The sequence below is a fragment of the Crinia signifera genome, chromosome 6 (genome assembly GCF_055691185.1).
Source record: "Crinia signifera chromosome 6, ASM5569118v1, whole genome shotgun sequence".
NCBI classification, from domain to species: Eukaryota; Metazoa; Chordata; class Amphibia; order Anura; family Myobatrachidae; genus Crinia; species Crinia signifera.
The window spans coordinates 106,297,413-106,317,577 of record NC_139222.1 but is presented as its reverse complement, the minus strand read 5'-3'; the positions used below and the strand labels follow the sequence as shown (position 1 = coordinate 106,317,577).

The window sequence follows — 20,165 nt, the reverse complement described above, 5'->3', positions numbered from 1 at the left end:
GGAATAAACAGTATAAGTTCCAGAAATATTGATCTCACCACTTGTTGTATTAGCGCATGAATGTCCTTGTAGTTCCACAAAGGTGGTCCGGAGCTTACCGGGTCAGTTGTTTGGCAGCTGGGTTAGATAGGCTCCAAGGGGGGATCTGCAATCTGCGGTCCTCGGACGCTGCGGTCGATGTTGTAATCGCTGTGTCAGGAGGAGATGGTTACCGCCTGCAGGTTGGAAGCCCTCAGCGCCGCAGGTCAGTGGTTTGACGGGCGCTGGATATCACAACCCGCCGCTCTAGTCCTCCGCTGAAAAAGGATTTATTGCAGAGTGGTTTTATCCTGTTGGTATGGTGGCGTGGGAGAATAATTTCTGGATGGCCCAAAGTGATAAATGCTCAATTCCTTGAAGCGTTTCTCCGTCAAATATATCGGACGGTTTCCTCAGAAGGTATGTGAGCTGGTGTCTTCCATGGGTTTAAAAAGCAACCTTATCCAATAGGGGTGGAGTGTTCTTGCATTACACCTGTGGCTCAATTAGCATCTGATTACATATACAGGTGTAATAGACCTGTTTAGGTCTTTTTCTTTTTCAGTAGCAATTACACATTTTGCATTAAGCACTTCATTGATCTGTATCAGAAGTTCAAACTAGTTTAATTTAATCAGAGCGAAACGCGCGTCACTTCCGGTCCCGAACGTTTACAGACTCACTGTCGGGGTGAGCTAGGGAAGAGACGTCTGAATCCCGGCACCCTCTCCTCGCGGCTACAGCATAACCAGCAGCATACTAATTTGGTCCGTGAGTACACAGCGCCCAACTAGGCGCTGCATCTAGCAACAAGTATTAACGCTTTAACCACAGACATAGAAACTTCACTGACATTTGCCAATCTCTAGCAGAGGCAAATTGGTCAGAGAAGTACATAGCGCACAATCCAAGTATAAGTGTATTAATGCCAAACGTAATTACGGATTCTATGGTCAATTTATCATTGTCTCGCAGCAATACATGATGCTATGTAATCTCCTCGATACCTGCCTAAATTCTACCAGACGCTGCACTTAGCAAATTGTATTAACACTTGACTATAGGCACAGACATTTCCCTGACACTTACCAATTGCCCACAGAGGCAAATTGGCCAGTGAGTACGGAGCGCACAGCTAGGCACAATCTAGCAACAAGTGCAGCAATACTGAACTGCAAATACAGAGATTTCCTGTGACTTGCCAACCTTTTTTGCAGCAATATATGATGCTATGTAACTACTCAATATGTGTATATATGCAACAGTTATTTTTGTAAGTAATCTATTTGGTGGATACTATATGTAACAAAGTGTAATAACGCCTAACTGCAGGCGCAGACACTACCCTGACATTTGCCAATCTCCCGCAGAGGCAAATTGGTCAGTGAGTACACAGCGCACAATCCAGCAATAATTGTATTAACGCTAATTGCAAATACAGAGATTTTCTGTGACTTGTCTTGCTGTATCCCTAACACTATTAGTAATACCGGGACCCATAGTCAGTTCCACTCATCTATCTGAAAATAACTTGCAAAATATACCAATTGCGTGACACTGTGATTTCACTGTCAACATCCCGCTCTATTTACATGGTTTCTCTCATTCTGTCACCTACTGCATTTAATTTTTCTGCGAGTGTGCCCCAACATCAGAATTAACATTTGCGACTGGTGACAGGAAAGCAGAAAACTGTAACCTCTGTATATTCCTTCTGGGTGACACCTGATACTCATCTCTCATCTGTCATTCTATGCCAACAAAGCAGATGACAGACAGCAGAATGATACCAGTCTGAATAACCCCAGATATTCTTTAACCTTTGGAGGTACGCAGCACGTTGGAACTCCTCTGTCTACGCAGGTTCAGTGTGAACACTCTCAGTCAAAACAGCCGGGTGAAATATCTGCGCTGCATACATACTGCAACAGTGACACTCTGAGCAGTACATATTTGACTAAACAGAGGGTTCACACCACTTTATATCTATTACCTATTCCTACACTGCTATAGGTACAAACTGAACTAACTCTCATTCAGTATTTTACGGTAACACATGATACTGAAAAGCAGAAAGGTTCCAAAGTGAGAGAATTGCACTACCTTTTTTCCACTTACTCTCTCTGTACTATCTCTTGCAGGTCAAATTATAAACCCTCTCAGAGGAACAGAATCATTTCTGAGCCTGTGCTGCAACAGTATCTACTTATTGTCAACACATAAATCACTGGTTAGACTGTTACAAAATGTTGAAACAATAGCAAAAGTAACTGTTTATATTAGAAGTCAGAGCCGCAGCATATGAATTTAGTGTCATTATAGACCTTTCTGCTCTTTATTTTTAGATCAGAAAGCAGGAGAACTAGTGCTGGGACAAGGAGCAGTAAATACCCCCAATATTGAAATAGGGTAATTCACAATACTGATCTCCTATTCTTTCAGTAATATATTCGCAAACTGGAACAATCTGGGAAACCAGAGGAAAAAATATATAACCCTCTGTTTGACAAATTTTGATCGAATACTGTAATGAACTTGATCATGTATTCATTTTTTTGTTGTTTTGTATTGACAAGCACCATTCGTTTTAAGGTATACCTAATAAAAGTTAGTTTTTAATTAACACCACAATACCTAACACATTAATAAAGAGTGCCCTGGTAAAGACATAATCAGTCTTTCTTTTTCTTGCACACCTGTGAGAAAAAAATCCCCCCCAAAACAGAGTTTTCCTGAACTTGTTCTGGGAGCACCAACAACCCTGTAACATACATGAATACAATCTGTAATGTTTTCTTATGTTGGTTTTCTTGATATGAAGAGAAAAAATAATTATCTCTAAGATTATGTGCGGACTCCCAAAAGTCGAGTCACAGAGGTAATCAGCTGGTTGCAGGAGCATGTTCCTGCGACCAGCGATTAGAATTGGGCTGAAAACGGGAGCGCGCACCCGGCGATTTATCACCAGGGCACACTCCCATCACTGGCAATATGGTCACCAGCGACCATATTTCCAACGATTTCAGCCCCCGTGTCTACACAGCTTATTTGTGTGTTTTGTGTGTTGTACTGTTTTTTGTGTGTGTGTGTGGTGAATGTGGGTGTGTGTTGTGCTGTTACAGGTATGTTATGTGTGTGTGTTGTGTGATCTGCCCAATGTGTAAGTGTGTAAGGTGTGCTATGTATAAATGTGTGTGTGTGTGTGTGTGTGTAATGTGCTGTGTGTATCTGTTCAATGTTTGTTTGTGTGTTCTGTGTATTGTACTGTTTTTCGGTGCATGTTGTAGTGAATGTGGGTGTGTGTTGTACTGTGAGTGGTGTGTTATGTGTACAGTATCTGCCAAATGTGAGATGCGCTACATATATATGTGTGTGTAGTGTGCTGTGCGTATCCTGGCAATGTTTAAGTGTGTGTCTGTTGTACTGTTTTAGGGTGGTGTTGTAGTGTATATGGGTTTGTGTTGTACTGCATGTGGTGTGTTATGTGTGTGTTTTGTTGTGTGTATCTGTCCAATGTGTAAGTGTGTGAGGTGCGCTACAGAGATATGTGTGTCTTGTGTGCATATGTGGTGTACTGTGTGTGTGTGCGTGTACAATGATGTGTGGTCTATGTATATCCTCAATTATTCCTCATTGTTTAAATCCCTCACCATAATGTTAGAATGTGTCATTCATACTCAATGACAGCAATGAAATCAGGTGTGGAGTTGTTCCTTCGACAACGGTTTCCCAGATCGTCAATCTTTTTCCCAGATCATCAATGAAGGCTAATTAAAACTTGGTGTTTTTTTACATTTCTAAGTGAAATTTCCCAAAAACGGCTTCGAGGTGCACACCACCGGGTATAGAGGTACCTTGTTGCCAAATTTGGGGGCTCTGAGTGCCACGGTGTGTCCGCAATGCAACGGACACGCACACACACACGCACACACACTCTTCAACTTATTATATAGATATATAATATATATATATATATATATATATATTATATATCTATATAAAATTATTATTATTAAATCCTTTATTTATATGGCGTCACAAGGGATCGCCCAATAACAGAGTACATAAACGAATATAAAAAACAGTGACATATATTTGAATACAATAGAGGATAAGTACAGGGAACATTACCATAGCTGCTTTTTGTGTGTGTGTGTGTGTGTGTGTGTGTGTGTGTGTGTGTGTGTTAGATACACAGATTACTAACAGAAGTATCAAGTCAAGTATACAACCATGCTACAGATGTGTCCTCATACATCTTGCCTCAATATGCCACGAAGCAGGAGATGCCTGGCCTGAGTGAGGTGACTGGTCATGTGCAACTCCATTAGCGTTTGGTGTCTCTTTTTGCCGCAAAAGCAGACTCTGCTGATTAAAATTGTATGTGACCTGCCTATATTATGTGTGTGTCAGAGGCTGTATTAGTGGCGTGAGGTGGGGTTAGGCAGATGAGACACAGCCTTTCCTGTCATACTAACGTATATGCCGGAGTTTTGAGTTTATAAAGTATCTAAAAAATACAAAGAAAATATTAATAAAATTTTATTTGTATTATTCTAATAATTTGTATAGTCAAAACTCTGGATTAAAAAGTCTATGGCAGGTGAGGCAGTGGCTACCTTTTCTGCACATCTCTTATTAAAACTCAGTGAATCTCCAGCAGTATATACTTCTGCACTTGTGTATAATGCCCACATGTACCCCATGGCTCATCAATTGTCTGCAAATCTGGCTCTGATATTTGCCAGGGACTCCTCAGCCATTTTCCTCACCGCACAACCCTGGGCTGTATATGCATACAAAATGCAACACTATAGTGTTTTTCTAGGAAAACACTGTAGCATGGCATTTTATATCACTTTAATCAGCATAAGCTGCTTGAGCGTCCTATACTTTTTTATTGGAAAAAGGTAAACTATAAAATGCTCAGCCCTACCAAGTCCTAGAAGGTCAGATTAATGTACAGGGAGGCTAAATGTAAGTGGACACATCTGCATCTCCAACATGGGTCATACTGAGCTCAGTGACTTTTAACATGACAGTGATAAGATGCCACCTTTCCAGTAATTCAGTTCATGAAATGTTGCCCAGCTGGATTGTAAGAGCTGCTATTGGTAGAAACGTCTGGAACCTCTGCCATGATGGGCTAGACAAAAGCTCCCAGAATGGGCCACGCAGTGACAAAGCAGGTACCAGAATGAATATTTGGTACTTGTGTAATATCTGGGAGCCCGATTTTCTCATTGTATTGCATCGCATTGCATCGCATTGCATCGCACTGCATGCAATATAGTGGCATACAATTCATTCAATGCGATTTTTAATTGTAAAGAACAGATTTTTAATTATATAGTGACCCATGGGTGATTTCATACCCCCACTATCCAACTATGCATGGAGTTGATTTTATATAGCATGGCGAGTGCAGCAAGCCACCGAGCCCGAAGCGTGGCGAGTGGACGCAGAATACATGTAAAGTAATCCGCGTCCCCTCGCGGGGCTCGCTGCGCTCGCCACGCTTCGGGCTACGCTCGTCACACTATATAAAATCAACTCCATGCGTAGTTGGACAGTGGGGGTATGAAATCACCCATGGTTGACTATACAATTAAAAATCAGGTCTTTACAATGAAAAATCGCATTGCATCGCATACCTTAAGTAGTGGCATGCAATGAAAAAATCGGGAGCCCAGATAATACACAAGTACAGAATATTTAGTATATCAAGGAGAAATTTTCCATGGGGGCACTCTTATGTGTAACAGTCCAAAACTTAAAATGTAACCTTTATGCATGCCAGAATAAAATCGGTTGTGCCATGTGTAAAATATTGCAAATACTATATTAACATTTGAAAATTCAACGATGGGAAATTAGTTGACTGGCGAAAATCGGATGGGAGTGAATAATTATGTGTGCTTGTGACTTTTCCACGAATGCCTTTATATTACAGGTTGAGTATCCCTTTATCCAAATATCCGTTATCCAAATTATTCCGAAAACCAAAGTCTCCAAAATGTACTTTTTTTTTTTTGCTAAGAACCTACTGGGGACATCTGTAACTGGCACTACTGGGGAAATTAAATGTAACTGGCACTACTGGGGACATGATATGTAACTGGCACTACTGGGGACATCTGTAACTGGCACTACTGGGGAAATGAAATGTAACTGGCACTACTGGGGACATGATATGTAACTGGCACTACTATGGACATGATATGTAACTGGCACTAAATATAAATGATTGCTTGGCATTCAAATTCAGTGTCTTAGATTGTACACAAACTTGGTTTCATGTATTAAAAACTTTTTTCATACACAAATAAAATATATTTGTGTGTATTTCATAACCACAACATAAATGCAAGATACCACATTCAAAATATTCCAAAATATGGAATAATCCATTATCCAAAATGCTTCTGGTCCCAAGCATTTTGGATAAGGGATACTCATCCTGGCATTTTTCCTGGGAGAAGCCTAAAATCCCCCTTTCTATCCGGCAATGACTATTTTTACATACTTGTGATCATCTGGACGGACTGGATATCCTCAATTTGTCTAGAGCAAGTAGCCACTGGCATCCTATCAACTTCAAGTACCCCGTACTAAGGGGTTATCTAGTTCTGAAAGGATATTTGCACACTGCAAGAGACCTGTACCTTAGAGTCACATGCATTGTGTAACCTGACTGGGACTAAAGTGTAGTACTCCCTAACAGATCCCTCAATAAGAGCTGGATATATCAACTCTGCATAAGTAGCGACAGTGGCGGTGATGACGCAACAGGGCGGTGACGGACCACTGTGGCGGTGTTGGCGCAATGTTTTTTTGGGATTGGTCCCGATAAGGAAGGCGTCCTGGATCCCTGGGGGGGGGGGGGTGATGTCATACGCAGGAAACATGGCTGGCCTGCTCCTGGCTTCGCAGCCAGTGGTAGCCTGTGATGTGCGAGCTCTTCACTATACAGAGAAGCACTTGCAGTTTAGTGACGTGCCTGCAGAAATTGCAGGGAGGGATCCGACGAGAAGTAAAGAGTTGCCCTATGCTGGTAGGCCCCACGCAGCCTATCGCCGGGTGTTGCGGTTTAGCAAAATTTTACAAAACAGCAAGTAGATCTGAATGAGGCGGCTATGAAGTTGAACTATACTCCCCACTATGAAATCTGTTAGGAGTGATTCATCGAATTATTCATGCGATTGCTCATCAGCACACTTCTGCCCGCGCTTGTTAATGCAGTAAATGTATGAAAATGTACAACATTTTCGTTATATAGTAGCGTGTATAATTGTTACATCATAGCATTACCTCCAATCTTATAGACATCTTGCAGTGGGAGTCGCAGAGGTTTATCTGTTGGACGAGTTGGGGGAAGGATTGTGTCCAAAGCTTCTAGGAGAGAAACGCCACTTGCATTTCCTTCCTTTCTTTCCACCTTCCATCCTTTGAACCAAGGCATCTACAGGACAGCCAGCAACAGAGCAAAAGAGAGAAGGAAAAAAAAAAACAGATTACTATGTACTGTATATAAACCTACAAAAGAGTGAAGATAGAACATCCATAGAATGCTGCTTGTAAATTCATTTGACTTCACACATAAAAAGTGATACTGTATTGTCACACCGGAGCTGAGAGGTTCCTTCTTATCTATTAACTGGCACAGTCACACAGGATAAGACTGCTGCCAACTGCGCATTCACTAAGATGGTAGCATCGGGTCATGCCGCTGAGGATATACAGTACTACCATTAAAGGGGGGGTAATGATCGATTACTGGTGATCTATAGCTGTTGGGGGATCTGCAGCCACTGTGGAGTAGAATGTGCTGTTACACTGGGGGTCTATAAAAACAATGGATGCAAGATATTTGGAAACTTCCAATTGGGGGGGGGGGGGGGTACCACTGAGGGGTATCCAGACTGGTCATAGACAGTCATATGGTCCACCACTAATGGTCGACAGTCGACAGGGTCAAAAGGTCGACAGTCCCGACAGTGGACAGGGTTTAAAGGTCGACACACCATAAGTTGACAGGGACTAAAAGTCAACATGGAAAAGGTCGACAGGGTTTAAAGGTCAATAGGTTGACATGGTCAAAAGGTTGGCATGGTCAAAAGGTTGACCATGTGCCGACAGGCGGTATTTCATGCCCTACCATCCACTAGGGCATGGAGGGAGAATAAAATAGTGTGCCAAGCGCTGCGAGACACCGAGCCCGAAGCATGCGAGGGGACGCGGTACACTTAGACAGTGTCTATGTTGACCTAGGCACCCTAAAAACATTAAACGTCTACCTTTTTCCATGTCGACCTTTTGACCATGTCTATGATGAGTCTATCTATGATTTATACCATAACCCCACTAAGGTGCCAGAGCAAGTCCTGGTGATTTTTCCTGAAAATAACACTTTTATTAAGAAAATAGACCTCATCTCATTTTCTTTCCTGCAAATGACAAAATAACAAAATTTCCTTTCCTCAACTGAATTCCCGCCTTAAAGTAAATTAAGAGGAAAATAATCCTAGAGAGAATGGAGAGCAGAGGTTGGGGTTTAAATAGGTAAAGAACCACTTGCAGTGTGTGCCTTGGGTATAATAAGGTTCAGTCAGTGTTTCATAATATAATGGCAGAAAAAAATGTTTTTTGGCCCTCTGGCCAAGAACCTGCACACATTGCTGGGTACCACTCTGGGAAAACCTTGCAGCCAAATGCAGGAGGTGGTCTGAACCATTCTCTGCTGATTAATTACCACGTTTCTTCCAACTTTCTGCAATATTCCTAGTCCTATGTTCAAACTAGGCTGGGGCAATTGGGAAAATTGTAATATTTCATATTCCTTTTATTTCCTTGATGTCTCTTATATTTTTATGTAAATTAATCAATATTTTTATTACTTTATAAAGTAATATTTTTGTAATAAGTGCCAAGGGTGCAAGTCCCACACATTTGTAAGAGCCCATTAATAATGATATCTACTAGTAAACCAAAATCTCTGGGGTAAATTTACTAGAGATGTGCAGGCTATGATTTACTCTGATTTACTCTGATTTCAAAGCAGGATTTTATTGGCTATCCCAAATCACATGACAGTTGTTGACAGTTGATAGCCAATAAGATCCTGCTTTGAAATCAGAGCCTGCACATCTCTAAAATTTACTAAGATGTTAGTACTATTTCAGATGGGATGTTGCTATGGGAAACCAATCAGAATCTACTTATTTATTTAGCACCTTCTAGAAGATAGTAGATAGAATTTGATTGGTTTCCAATATCAACATCCCATCTGAAATTGAACTCCTATCTCAGTAAATTGTACCCTCTGTATCCAGACAAATATGCACATTTTCTTCATCACATGCCATGTACAGCACAGTTACAGTCCCACTCAGTATCAGGTCTTTTGCATCATGAAATGTTGATGGCATGTCACAGAATAGATAGGACAATCTATTGTGAATACTGATTTAACTCGCAAATTGTCTGACTTCTCCAGTGACTCATTCATAATTTTAAATAATGGCGCATTCTAATTAATTCTCCTTTTGCCCTCAAAATGGCTGCCTATGCTGTGTCTATCAGACCCCTCTGAAGGTGCCCATACACGTTACAATTATTGTATTCAATATTGGATACAAAATCCCATCTCATCGCATCTCGGTTTTGCAATGAGATGAGATCTAGTACAAAAAGTATGTGCTGCACATACTTCATACCCTCCAACATGACCCATTCCATTAGGTACAAAATGGTCTGTTGCTGGACTTCCCTGCCAATGGCAGTTGCAGATGTGAGGCTGCAGCACAGTCCAATGTTCAAAAAGGGGAGCCACACCTACTGCCACCCCAAACATCACTGTCCTGGACTCACTGACTGTTAATATGACCCCCCTCTTTGAATTTTGGACTGAGCTGGAGCCCCACCTGTGTAACTGCCACTGGTAAGGAAGTCCAGGAACAGACAATTTTGTACCTAATGGAATGGGTCATGTTGGAGGGTATGATACTTTTTGTACTAGATCTCATCTCATCGCAAAACCGAGATGCGATGAGATGCAATATTGTATACAATAATTGTAACGTGTATGGACACCTTTAGGGATTTATGTGTAAAGAATTCCGCAGGTTTCTAAATATGGCCTTTTCTATCACGTACAAGCTTTCCAGTTTGACAGCACTTTATCGTTAGTACATCCCACCTGTAATATTTTATTATACACATTTCAATAACAAAAAAAAATAATTCTGGGGTGGGATGCATCCCGCCAATTTTTGCATGCTTGTTAACACTGTATGCAAGAAGATATTGGTTAAGGACACCTCTACCAATAAGAACTCATTTTTGATGTTTGGTGACTTCCAAGTTTGTGAACCAGGAGTCTATCTGCACATGCTTCGTAGGGGATACTGGAAGGGATCTGATTAGGGGCGGGATTCTCTAAAATCCGCAGCCCTCTTCGCCGTCCACCGCATTTCTAATGACCGCATATTCTCTAAAATATGCGGTCATTAACGCAAGGGACAGCTCTTGCGGTAAGAGCTGTCCCTTGCGATGCGGCGCCGTTGCTGGACTTCCGGGTCTATGACCCGGGAGTCCGTCTGCGCATGCGCAGACTGACGCGCCGGCCGCAGGGCATGCTGGGAGGGATCCGTGACGGATCCCTCACACACCGCTGCGGTAAGAAGCCCATAGGCTTCTGCAGGGAACCGCCAGCTTTTGCTGGCGATTCCCTCCGCAGCGGTGACACTGCGGAGGGACATTAGAGAATACAGAAATGCGGTAAAAACCCCGATAACGGGGTTTTTACCGCATTTCTGTAATAGAGAATCTCGCCCTAGATCTCTCACAGTGAAAAATGCAAAAATAAGCCCATAGCCTTATACTGGGTAGGTGTTACTCACCAGGTTCAATGTATGACATTCTGGTTTAGTAAATATGTGAAAAGCCCTTTGATGCATCCCGTCCCTGGTCTGTTACCAAAGTTTTGCTTTCCGGAGCTTGATACAAATGGAAACTGTGGTCAAACCCCAGATAACTGCAGTTTTTGTGGGATTTCTTACCCATGCAAGTTGATGTTATCAAAATATTCATGTACTGTACTCTCACAATCATAACTATACAGTACTTTAATTCCTCAAGACAATTCCACATACAGTACATGACAGTATGTCACACTCATCATATGAAAAGGTGACAATCAAAATTTTGCAATGTAATAACAAAGCTCAGAAATGCTCAGAAATAATGGGGAAAAATCCACCATAAGGTTAACCAGATATACACTGTACTATAACTCCTGCAATCATTTAAAGCACAAAAGGAATAGTAACACTGTAGGTGTGGACCAAATTGCCTTAGCTTTCCAGAGCTCAATAAAAGCATCAATAAACATATTTTATAAATAGATGAAAAGTGTAACATCAGATTCAGTAAATATTCTATTACAGTATATAAGGCTGTACATGTACAGTATAAAGCCATGCCAGAATCCAGAATGTTGGTATCCTGATCATAAGTATGCAGGGCGGGTTATGGTTAGACTGGAAGGGTTAGGTTTAGGCAATATGGGGTGGGAGCAGGGGACTTAGGCTTGAGGGGGTAATGGAGGTGAAGGTTAGAGGTAGGCTCCAGGGAGGGAGGGTTAGAGATAGGCACTGTGGGGGGACTTAAGGTTAGGCTTGGGGTGGGGGGGGGGTGGGGTGGGGGGGTCGGGGCTGAAGGGTTAGGGATAGGCACCCTCCAATGGTCACACCCTTTGTTATAGTTAACCTGTGAAACTGATTTATGAATATCTGTCCTAAAATTTAATTATATTTCTATTCTATTCATAACCTAATCCCCTCCTCCCACTCCCGTGTTCAAGACTTCTCTCGCGCTGGCCCCCTGCACTGGAACAACCTCCCGCCACCCATCAGGCTTTCTAATTTCCTTACCTCCTTCAAGCGCTTCCTCAAAACCCACTTTTTTTCGACTAGCCTATCCCTCCTCCTCCTCCTAACCTCTTTTGATCCTCCTATCCTGCCTCCGTTCCCATCCGTTCCTACTTATCCTATTGTTTTTCGTTCGTCCACCCACCTCCTTTTAGTATGTTAACTCTTATGAGTAGGGCCCTCCTTCCTCACGTACTCACCCTACCTCTTTACCTTACCTGTGCTCCTGTCCTGTTCTTCCCTTCCTCTACTTCATCTTCAGTCTCCTCGACAATTTCGACACCTACTTCAGAACTGATGCTGATATTAGCTCTACCAGCTATACCCCTATTTATGCTGTATTTTATCAACACACCCTGTACGTTACCTTGTAATTTGTCTTTTGTTTGCTATGTACGGCGCTGCGGACACTTTGTGACGCCTTATAAATAAACGTACTACTACTACTACGACTACAGGGTTGCCGACTTATAAATGCTCCTCTCCGGGAGAAGCCCGGAGAGGAGACTTTCCTTACCCCATCGGGGGCGGGGCTTGACTGTGACGTCATTAAGCCCCACCCCCATTACGGGAAATAGGAGAAATGACTGATCTCTATGGAGGGGGCGGGGCTAAAATGTCACGATTGTGCCATTTTAGCCCCGCCCCCTCCTCTGAGACCCGCGGATTGCGGCATTTACATGCCGCGATTCAGGGGGCTCAAGGGGGTCCGGGGGGCCGGGAGGGGGAACCCGATTTTCGGGAGACTCCCGGGAATTCCGGGAGGGTCGGCAACCCTGTACTACTAATAGAATCAAACATACTTAAATGTGACATTGTATGAGGTATTGTATATCTTCATTGGAAATGGAAATGAGTACATGTAACACCAGCTTTACAGTTACCCATTTACAATAATTATCTTGTATGAAAGAATCAAACATCTGAATTCTGGAAAAATATACATTTTACATGAAATGGTGATGCATATTGCGCAGCAGCTGCCTTCAAACATGAATCAGGCCCTTAGGTTTTTTTAAAGCGGCAATCATTTACACTACAAACTGGTTTCGCAGTGTAAATGATTGCCGCTTTAAAAAAACAAGATTTCTTACCAAATCTCTCACCCTATTATATTTCCCCCCTTGTGTCACTGATTGAGAAGACTTAAGCACCTTAAGTGTACACACGTACAGATTTTTCTGTGGTAGGAACAAAAACCTGGAAATGTATGGGAGCAAATGACAATCCAAAAATTGTTCCCAAACACTTGAAAACAGACAGTGATCAGTCAAATAGTTTAAATCATTCTGATAAAACAAATTGGTACTTGTGTAATATCTGGGCGCCCGATTTTGTGATTGTATGCCTTACCTTAAGGCATACAATCAGATGCGATTTGATGCGATTTTCGGAAAAATCGCATCAAATCGCATCGAAATTGCATGCGAGATCACATGCAATTCGATGCGATTTTCCATAGGATTCAATGTTAACATGGTCCTGTTCATTTCCCCACTATCCAAGTGGGCATAGAGTTGATTTTATATAGCGTGGCAATCCACCAAGCCCGAAGCATGGCGAGCGCAGCGACCCCCGCGAGGGGACGCAGAATACATTGTAAGTAATCCGCGGACCCTCGCGGGGGTCGCTGCGCTCACCACGCTTCGGGCGCGCTATATAAAATCAACTCTATGCCCACTTGGATAGTGGGGAAATGAACAGGACCATGTTAACATTGAATCCTATGGAAAATCGCATCAAATTGCATGCGATCTCGCATGCGATTTCGATGCGATTTTCTGACCCGATCTTAAAATCGGGCGCCCAGTTATTCCACATTTGGGTGGAAATTTTTGATTGTCATATGCTCCCATACATTTCCAGGTTTTTGTTCCCACCAGATAGATTGGACAGAAAAATCTGTACGTGTGTATGTACCTTAAAGCACTAATGCATTTTGTTAGGCCTAGCCAACTCAGACACGTGCAATGAGTATGCACAACAACAGAGCACAGTCATTTAAAATGTAAAAAAAATGCCTTATATTAGGACTGAATCAATCTCTCAAGGATTATGAACTCAGTATAGAAAAACTAAAACAGGTATTGTAGCATCACAATATAACCACAATCCTTGTTAAAAATGTCCCCATACTTTCTTAATTTTGGGAATTGGTAATCATGGTGATTCATGTAATTGTGGCCCCCCCATGTTGTAAAGCCATAGGAAGGTGGGTCCACGATGACATTATTCATAATTAATCACATTAATAAGCCCTGCTCACTTCACTAGGGATGCAGAAGGTCCCCTGATCTCCTGTGAGAATTCGGAATATGGGAGTCTCTTGGACATTACAGAATGTGAGGCAAGCATGACATTCCCCTGCAAATGCATCGTTGGCAAGTCTGTAACCAATTGTTATTGCTCCTACATGTGCTTTATAGAAAAGCTAAAATTGGCTATTAAAATGTGATATTTATTTATTCGGCACAATACAGCAAGATATCTTGCACATATTTTGTTTAATTCAGATTCATCGGGATCCCATGAACCTGTTTGTGCTTAAAAAGTTAAATAACTTTAACCTAATTTAGTAACACAGAAATAATCTATTAAAGCCGGTTGATTGGAGTCTGATTTAAAGGCCTTGTTTGGGTGGTAGAATCAACTTTATTGGCCATGTATGCTTGCGCACACTAGGAATTTTTTGTGGATTTACAATGCAGATCTGCTTTACAAAGTCATCACTGATGGCACAGAGCCCTCTCATTTTATAACTGGGTTTACAGGATCTGATAACTTAGGATTTGGTATGGGCCTGTCAGCGTCATACTGATGAGTCAGAAAGATGTACTTTTAAATGGAGAGATAGTATGTGAGGGGGCAGGGGGAATAAAGTTACCTTCCATTTTATAACATTCTCTTACTGCCAAGAGAGCTGAGCAGGAAATGGATGGCTGTTTGCTACTAAGATAGTCGTATAGACACATGTCACTTGCAAGCCATGGCCTTCTGGCAGCAAAGTTACATAACCAATAATAATGACATCAGCAATTTCTTAGCCAACCACAGTTCAGTCCAAATATCCATCACTGATCATAAAACTAACCATGAGTTATAGCTACTATACAGTCTAGTGTACTTTAGGCCTGATTCTGAGTTATAGCAACTATACTGTCCAGTGTACTTTAGGCCTGATTCTCTGTTATAGCTACTATACTGTCCAGTGTACTTTAGGCCTGATTCTGAGTTATAGCAACTATACTGTCCAGTGTACTTTAGGCCTGATTCTCTGTTATACCTACTATACTGTCCAGTGTACGTTAGGCCTTATTCTGAGTTATAGTTACTATACTGTCCAGTGTTCTTTAGCCCTGATTCTCTGTTACAGCTACTATACTGTCCAGTGTACTTTAGGCCTTATTCTGAGGTATAGCTACTATACTGTCCAGTGTACTTTAGGCCTGATTCTCTGTTATAGCTACTATACTGTCCAGTGTACTTTAGGCCTTATTCTGAGTTATAGCAGCTATACTGTCCAGTGTACTTTAGGCCTTATTCTGAGTTATAGCTACTACAGTATACTGTCCAGTGTACTTTAGGCCTGATTCCCTGTTATAGTTACTACTGTATACTGCCCAGTGTACTTTAGGCCTTATTCTGAGTTATAGCAGCTATACGACCCAGTGTACTTTAGGCCTGATTCTCTGTTATAGTTACTATACTGCCCAGTGTACTTTTGGCCTAATATTGAGTCTGACATACCTGTGGAAAATATTTGGTATGACCATGGCAGTCTACTTACTTGTCTATGCTAATGAAAGATTCTGCATTTTCTATATTAAATATCTGTGCATACAGTATAGAAGCCTATCAGGCCCAATGTTCTTACTCTCACAGCCGTAGCAGTTATCATTAGTAATGGGACTTGCACCTGTCCCATGCTGGGTGCCCAAGATCCAGCTGAAACATGCATCCCATGTGTGTCAGGATCATGCACATTTCCATACCTCCCAACTGTCACGATTTCCGCGGGAACGTCCCGATATTCGGGGACGTTCCCGCGTCCCGCCCGGGGCCGCCATTGTCCCGCGGTGGGGGGGACAGTTGGGAGCCCCCCCAGATTGCCGAGAATAGACGCTGTGCGCATGTGCACAGCATCTATTCAGAGCCGACGAGCGACGAAAACGCCCCCTTTTCTCGAGGCCACGCCCCCTTTTCAAAAAAGTTGGGAGGTATGCATTTCATTGTGGTTCTTTGACATACAAATTAATCCCTGCACATTAGAAGCCTGACCCAGGGCATGTACAGAAGCTGATTACTTTCTCTGGTGTGTGATCCATACACATTGTAAAAATTGTATCAGCCCTGTTATATTAGCTGCAAGAAGATTACTGACACCTCTTATTTTTAACATGCCCTATACTGATAATAAAAATGAGTATCACCACAGCAACATCTAACATATAAAATTATAAAACTATATAATACTGAAAAAATTTTTTGTCATCCCTTGCCACTGCAAACTTCTATGTTAGAAAAGAATGGCATCCCACGGGGCCTAATTCGGTACCGCTTGGTAAGCAGCGCTTGATTGCTGTTTAGCGAGTGTCTTAACGCGCTTCCCGCCTCCCGGCCAATTTCAGGCCCTTATTTACCCAGCAGGGATACAATGTAATATATAAAGACTGACAGTTACAAGCAGACTACAATAACACAAATGCCGCTGATTGTATACGTAACTCTTCTGCATATGACTAGAAAACGACAACTGTATTTCACTTACATTAGGCGATGGCTCCAACATATTGTCTCCGTGCCAGCCAGAGATGGGTACGAAAGGAACAGTGGCTGGATTGTAACCAATCTTCTTGATGTAGGCGCTGACCTCTTTTACAATTTCATCATAGCGCTTCTCACTGTATGGTGGCTCAGTGGAGTCCATTTTATTGATGCCCACAATTAGTTGTTTAACTCCAAGGGTGTAAGCCAACAGGGCATGCTCACGGGTCTGCCCATTTTTGGAGATTCCAGCTTCAAACTCACCAACGCCTGCCGCCACTATCAACACTGCACAGTCTGCCTACAGGGAAAAAGCATGGAATGGACTCATTATTTAGTATGGCTCAGCTGCAAGCATTGTATGTAGGTGCAAAATGTGGAATGAACTACAGCATTAAATTGTGGCTTTCAGAGAACTGCACTATTATAAGTACAATGTTTTATATTCAGTGTTATTAAATCTGCCACAATGGCTTACTGTATTTCTTGCCAAAATCTAGCAATATTTCAGTGCACCAGGTAGCAGAAGCATATTTATCGATATTTATTGATATTTATTTGGATGGCAGTCATAAAAGTGATGGGCCCAACTGGAGCTGTTACTTTAGAGCAGGGATGGGGAACCTTTGGCCCTCCAGCTGTTGTTGAACAGATAGAAAGAGCTTAAGGAACAACTACATTAAAAGTGAATGCACAGATCCCATGAAGCATGAGTAGGTGACCAAAGTACTGAGGAAACTGCAACACATAAGGCTTTCCATATAAAAAACAAAGTGGAAATATCTACTATTTCTTGTTGGGGGACACACACGGATGACTTGCGGTCACTGCTTGACTCTAACTCTTTCCGCTAGTGCCTAAATCTAACTCCCTCACACCGTTACCTAAACCTAACCCTAACCTGCCCACATACTTACTGATAAAGATGCTGGCTGTCCGCCATTCTGACCCATTTGATGTTCCGGCGCCGGTCTTCTGAAGGCAGTCAGGATGCCAGTTTCGTTATATTGAACACCGGCATCCTGACCACATCCCCTAGTGGGACAACTGTGGCAAGAGTTTAGATTCCTGATGGACAACTTCCATATTTGAAAAAAATTCCACATACTGTTTATGTCCATGCATATGGTCAGGCAATCATGTTAAAGTCAGCGGAGGGAATCTCAATGGCAAGTCTACTTGATTGCTACATGGTGTGGAACTAATTATGGTGAGCGGTTCTATGAAGGAGGACTTATTTGAAGTATCACAAATTACATATAATAATTATCAAAATTCAGGTAATATGAAAAAAAATTGGTCACTGTTTATTGCTGGCTTTTGCTTTTGTCCTGCCCCAACAAATCCCTGGTTTCCACTAACCTGAGATGTTCCGGTGATCATGTTCTTGATAAAGTCACGATGTCCAGGGGCATCAATGATAGTGATGTAGTATTTGGTGGTCTCAAACTTCCACAGAGAGATATCGATTGTGATTCCTCTCTCCCTCTCTGCTTTTAGTTTGTCTAGAACCCAGGCATATTTAAAGGAGCCTTTACCCATCTGCCGGAAATCATAAAGGTGAAAATATAGCAACAAAACATTTTGAAGGTATAAAACAAAAAGTATTGTAGCTACAACAGTTACCGGTATTTTAAGTCTTACTGATAATAGGTACAACAGTAATATTGGTAGGTTAACGGGATTTTTGCTAAAATTATGTGTTCCCGTGGAAAGGAAATTAGATTGTAAACTTCACGGGGGCCGGAACTTGTGTTGTATATATTTCTATAAATCTACAGGGTTTCTCAATATGTTGATGGAATGCAAATATTGATTGATAACTGCATAATATGCTCTACTGACATTTATTTTTCCTACTACCATCCATCTAGAGCAGTGCTTCTCAAATACAGTCCTCATGACATACTAACAGTGCATGTTTTCCAGGTTTCCTCACAGAACACAAGTGAAATATTTGGACCTACCTGTGGATCTTTCAAAATATGTCAGTCAGGAATGACTACACCTGTGCTCCAGCAAAGATATATGGAAAACATGCCCTGTTAAGCTGGAAACTCATTTATTGTTGGATGGTTGGAACGAAAAACTGGTAATGCATTTGGCCATTTAAAAAAAAAAAAAAAAACCTGGGAAAACGGAAAAAAAATAATTGATCAGAAAAGTTGCTAAAATCAAAACAGATTTAACTAACTGGACTGAACCAATTTGTCTGTTATTCTTATTTACTCACATACATTACCAGATTCTGTAATGTAACTGTCTGACTGGTTCATTAAATGTGTGGCTAGATTTAGTATGCCCCATAACCTGATCTGTGAAATTATAGTGCCACTTTTAGAGTTATGAGTAAATCAATTTGAAGGTTACATTGTATACATTGTAAAACAATGTATTTCAGGGGAGGCAAATATAAAATATGCAGACAAATGTAGTAATAATACTCCCCGGTATTTGTGAGTGGTAATAACATTAGATGAGGCCCATAATGTGCATTTCCTTTATTTATAAAGTGCCAACATATTCCTTAAGGGAGCTTTCAAGTTCATAAACCTACTAGGATGTTGTTAGATTATGGGAGAACACTGAAACAGATAGTGATCTAGTGGGCATACATCTCAGTAGAGTCTCAGTACAACATATTATACACAATTCAGAGAATACAAAAACTGAAATCTTTATTAATCCTAGAACACTTGCATCATTTTGGCACGTAGTAATTTCAAGTGTTTTTCTATGAGGTATTTTATAACCCCTGTATGCAATCTATGGTTAAAAAAACATACACTCATAACCAGAACCTGGGCACAGCATAGAGCCAGCTTTGGCAGCAAGAAGTGCCCTGATAGTAGTAATAAAGGAAAAAGAATTGAAAGCCCCTTCAAAGGCAGGAATGTGGGTTTGTATGAAGATGATTAGGCCAGTATATAAAAACACCACAGTTATGCAATGAATTTTATGTTTTGTGCTTCTCATTCCCGACAAAACCTGTTTATCTGCAACCGGATATGATAATATTCATTCTTCTCTAGTGCGGTCTGATAAGTGAACAACACATCTTCCGCAGACAATGGGTTAAGGTCACTAACAGCCATGCCTGATGTCTGCTCTGATAAGTCTCCATTTCCCAGCTGTGTTGCTGATAGGACAGTGTGCCCTCTGCATGCACACAGAAAATGGAGCCTGCCAGCTCAGTTCAGCTATAATTAAACCCTGGCAGTGGCAGCGTTCTTTGCGGCCTCTACTCTCAGCTGCTCCTGATCATCATCGCAGGGCTAGATATCCAGAACATAATGCTGCCAATGAGCTGTCGCCATCTGGATTTTAATGGAGCCTCCCGAGGGCCGGTGCTGAGTCAGTCCCATACACAAAATAAATCAAACAATGCCTGACTTCATCAGGTAACAGAGTCCGCTCACTGCACCATTCTCCAGCTAGCTGCTTTACCACAGA

At 41.7% G+C, this 20,165-nt stretch overlaps 1 protein-coding gene across 2 annotated transcripts in view; it reads right to left on the bottom strand.

The window, feature by feature from the left end:
- The window catches only part of EEF1A2 (eukaryotic translation elongation factor 1 alpha 2), a 49,958-nt gene that overhangs the window by 23,481 nt on the left and 6,312 nt on the right, over nt 1–20,165 (bottom strand). For both annotated transcript variants that reach the window (XM_083146752.1, XM_083146751.1), the window contains exons 3-5: nt 18,075–18,254; nt 16,717–17,013; nt 7,330–7,480 (exon numbers count right to left, since the gene is read on the bottom strand). In XM_083146752.1, coding sequence (XP_083002878.1) covers nt 7,330–7,480; nt 16,717–17,013; nt 18,075–18,254 — 628 coding nt within the window. The remainder of the gene's footprint in view (nt 1–7,329; nt 7,481–16,716; nt 17,014–18,074; nt 18,255–20,165) is intronic.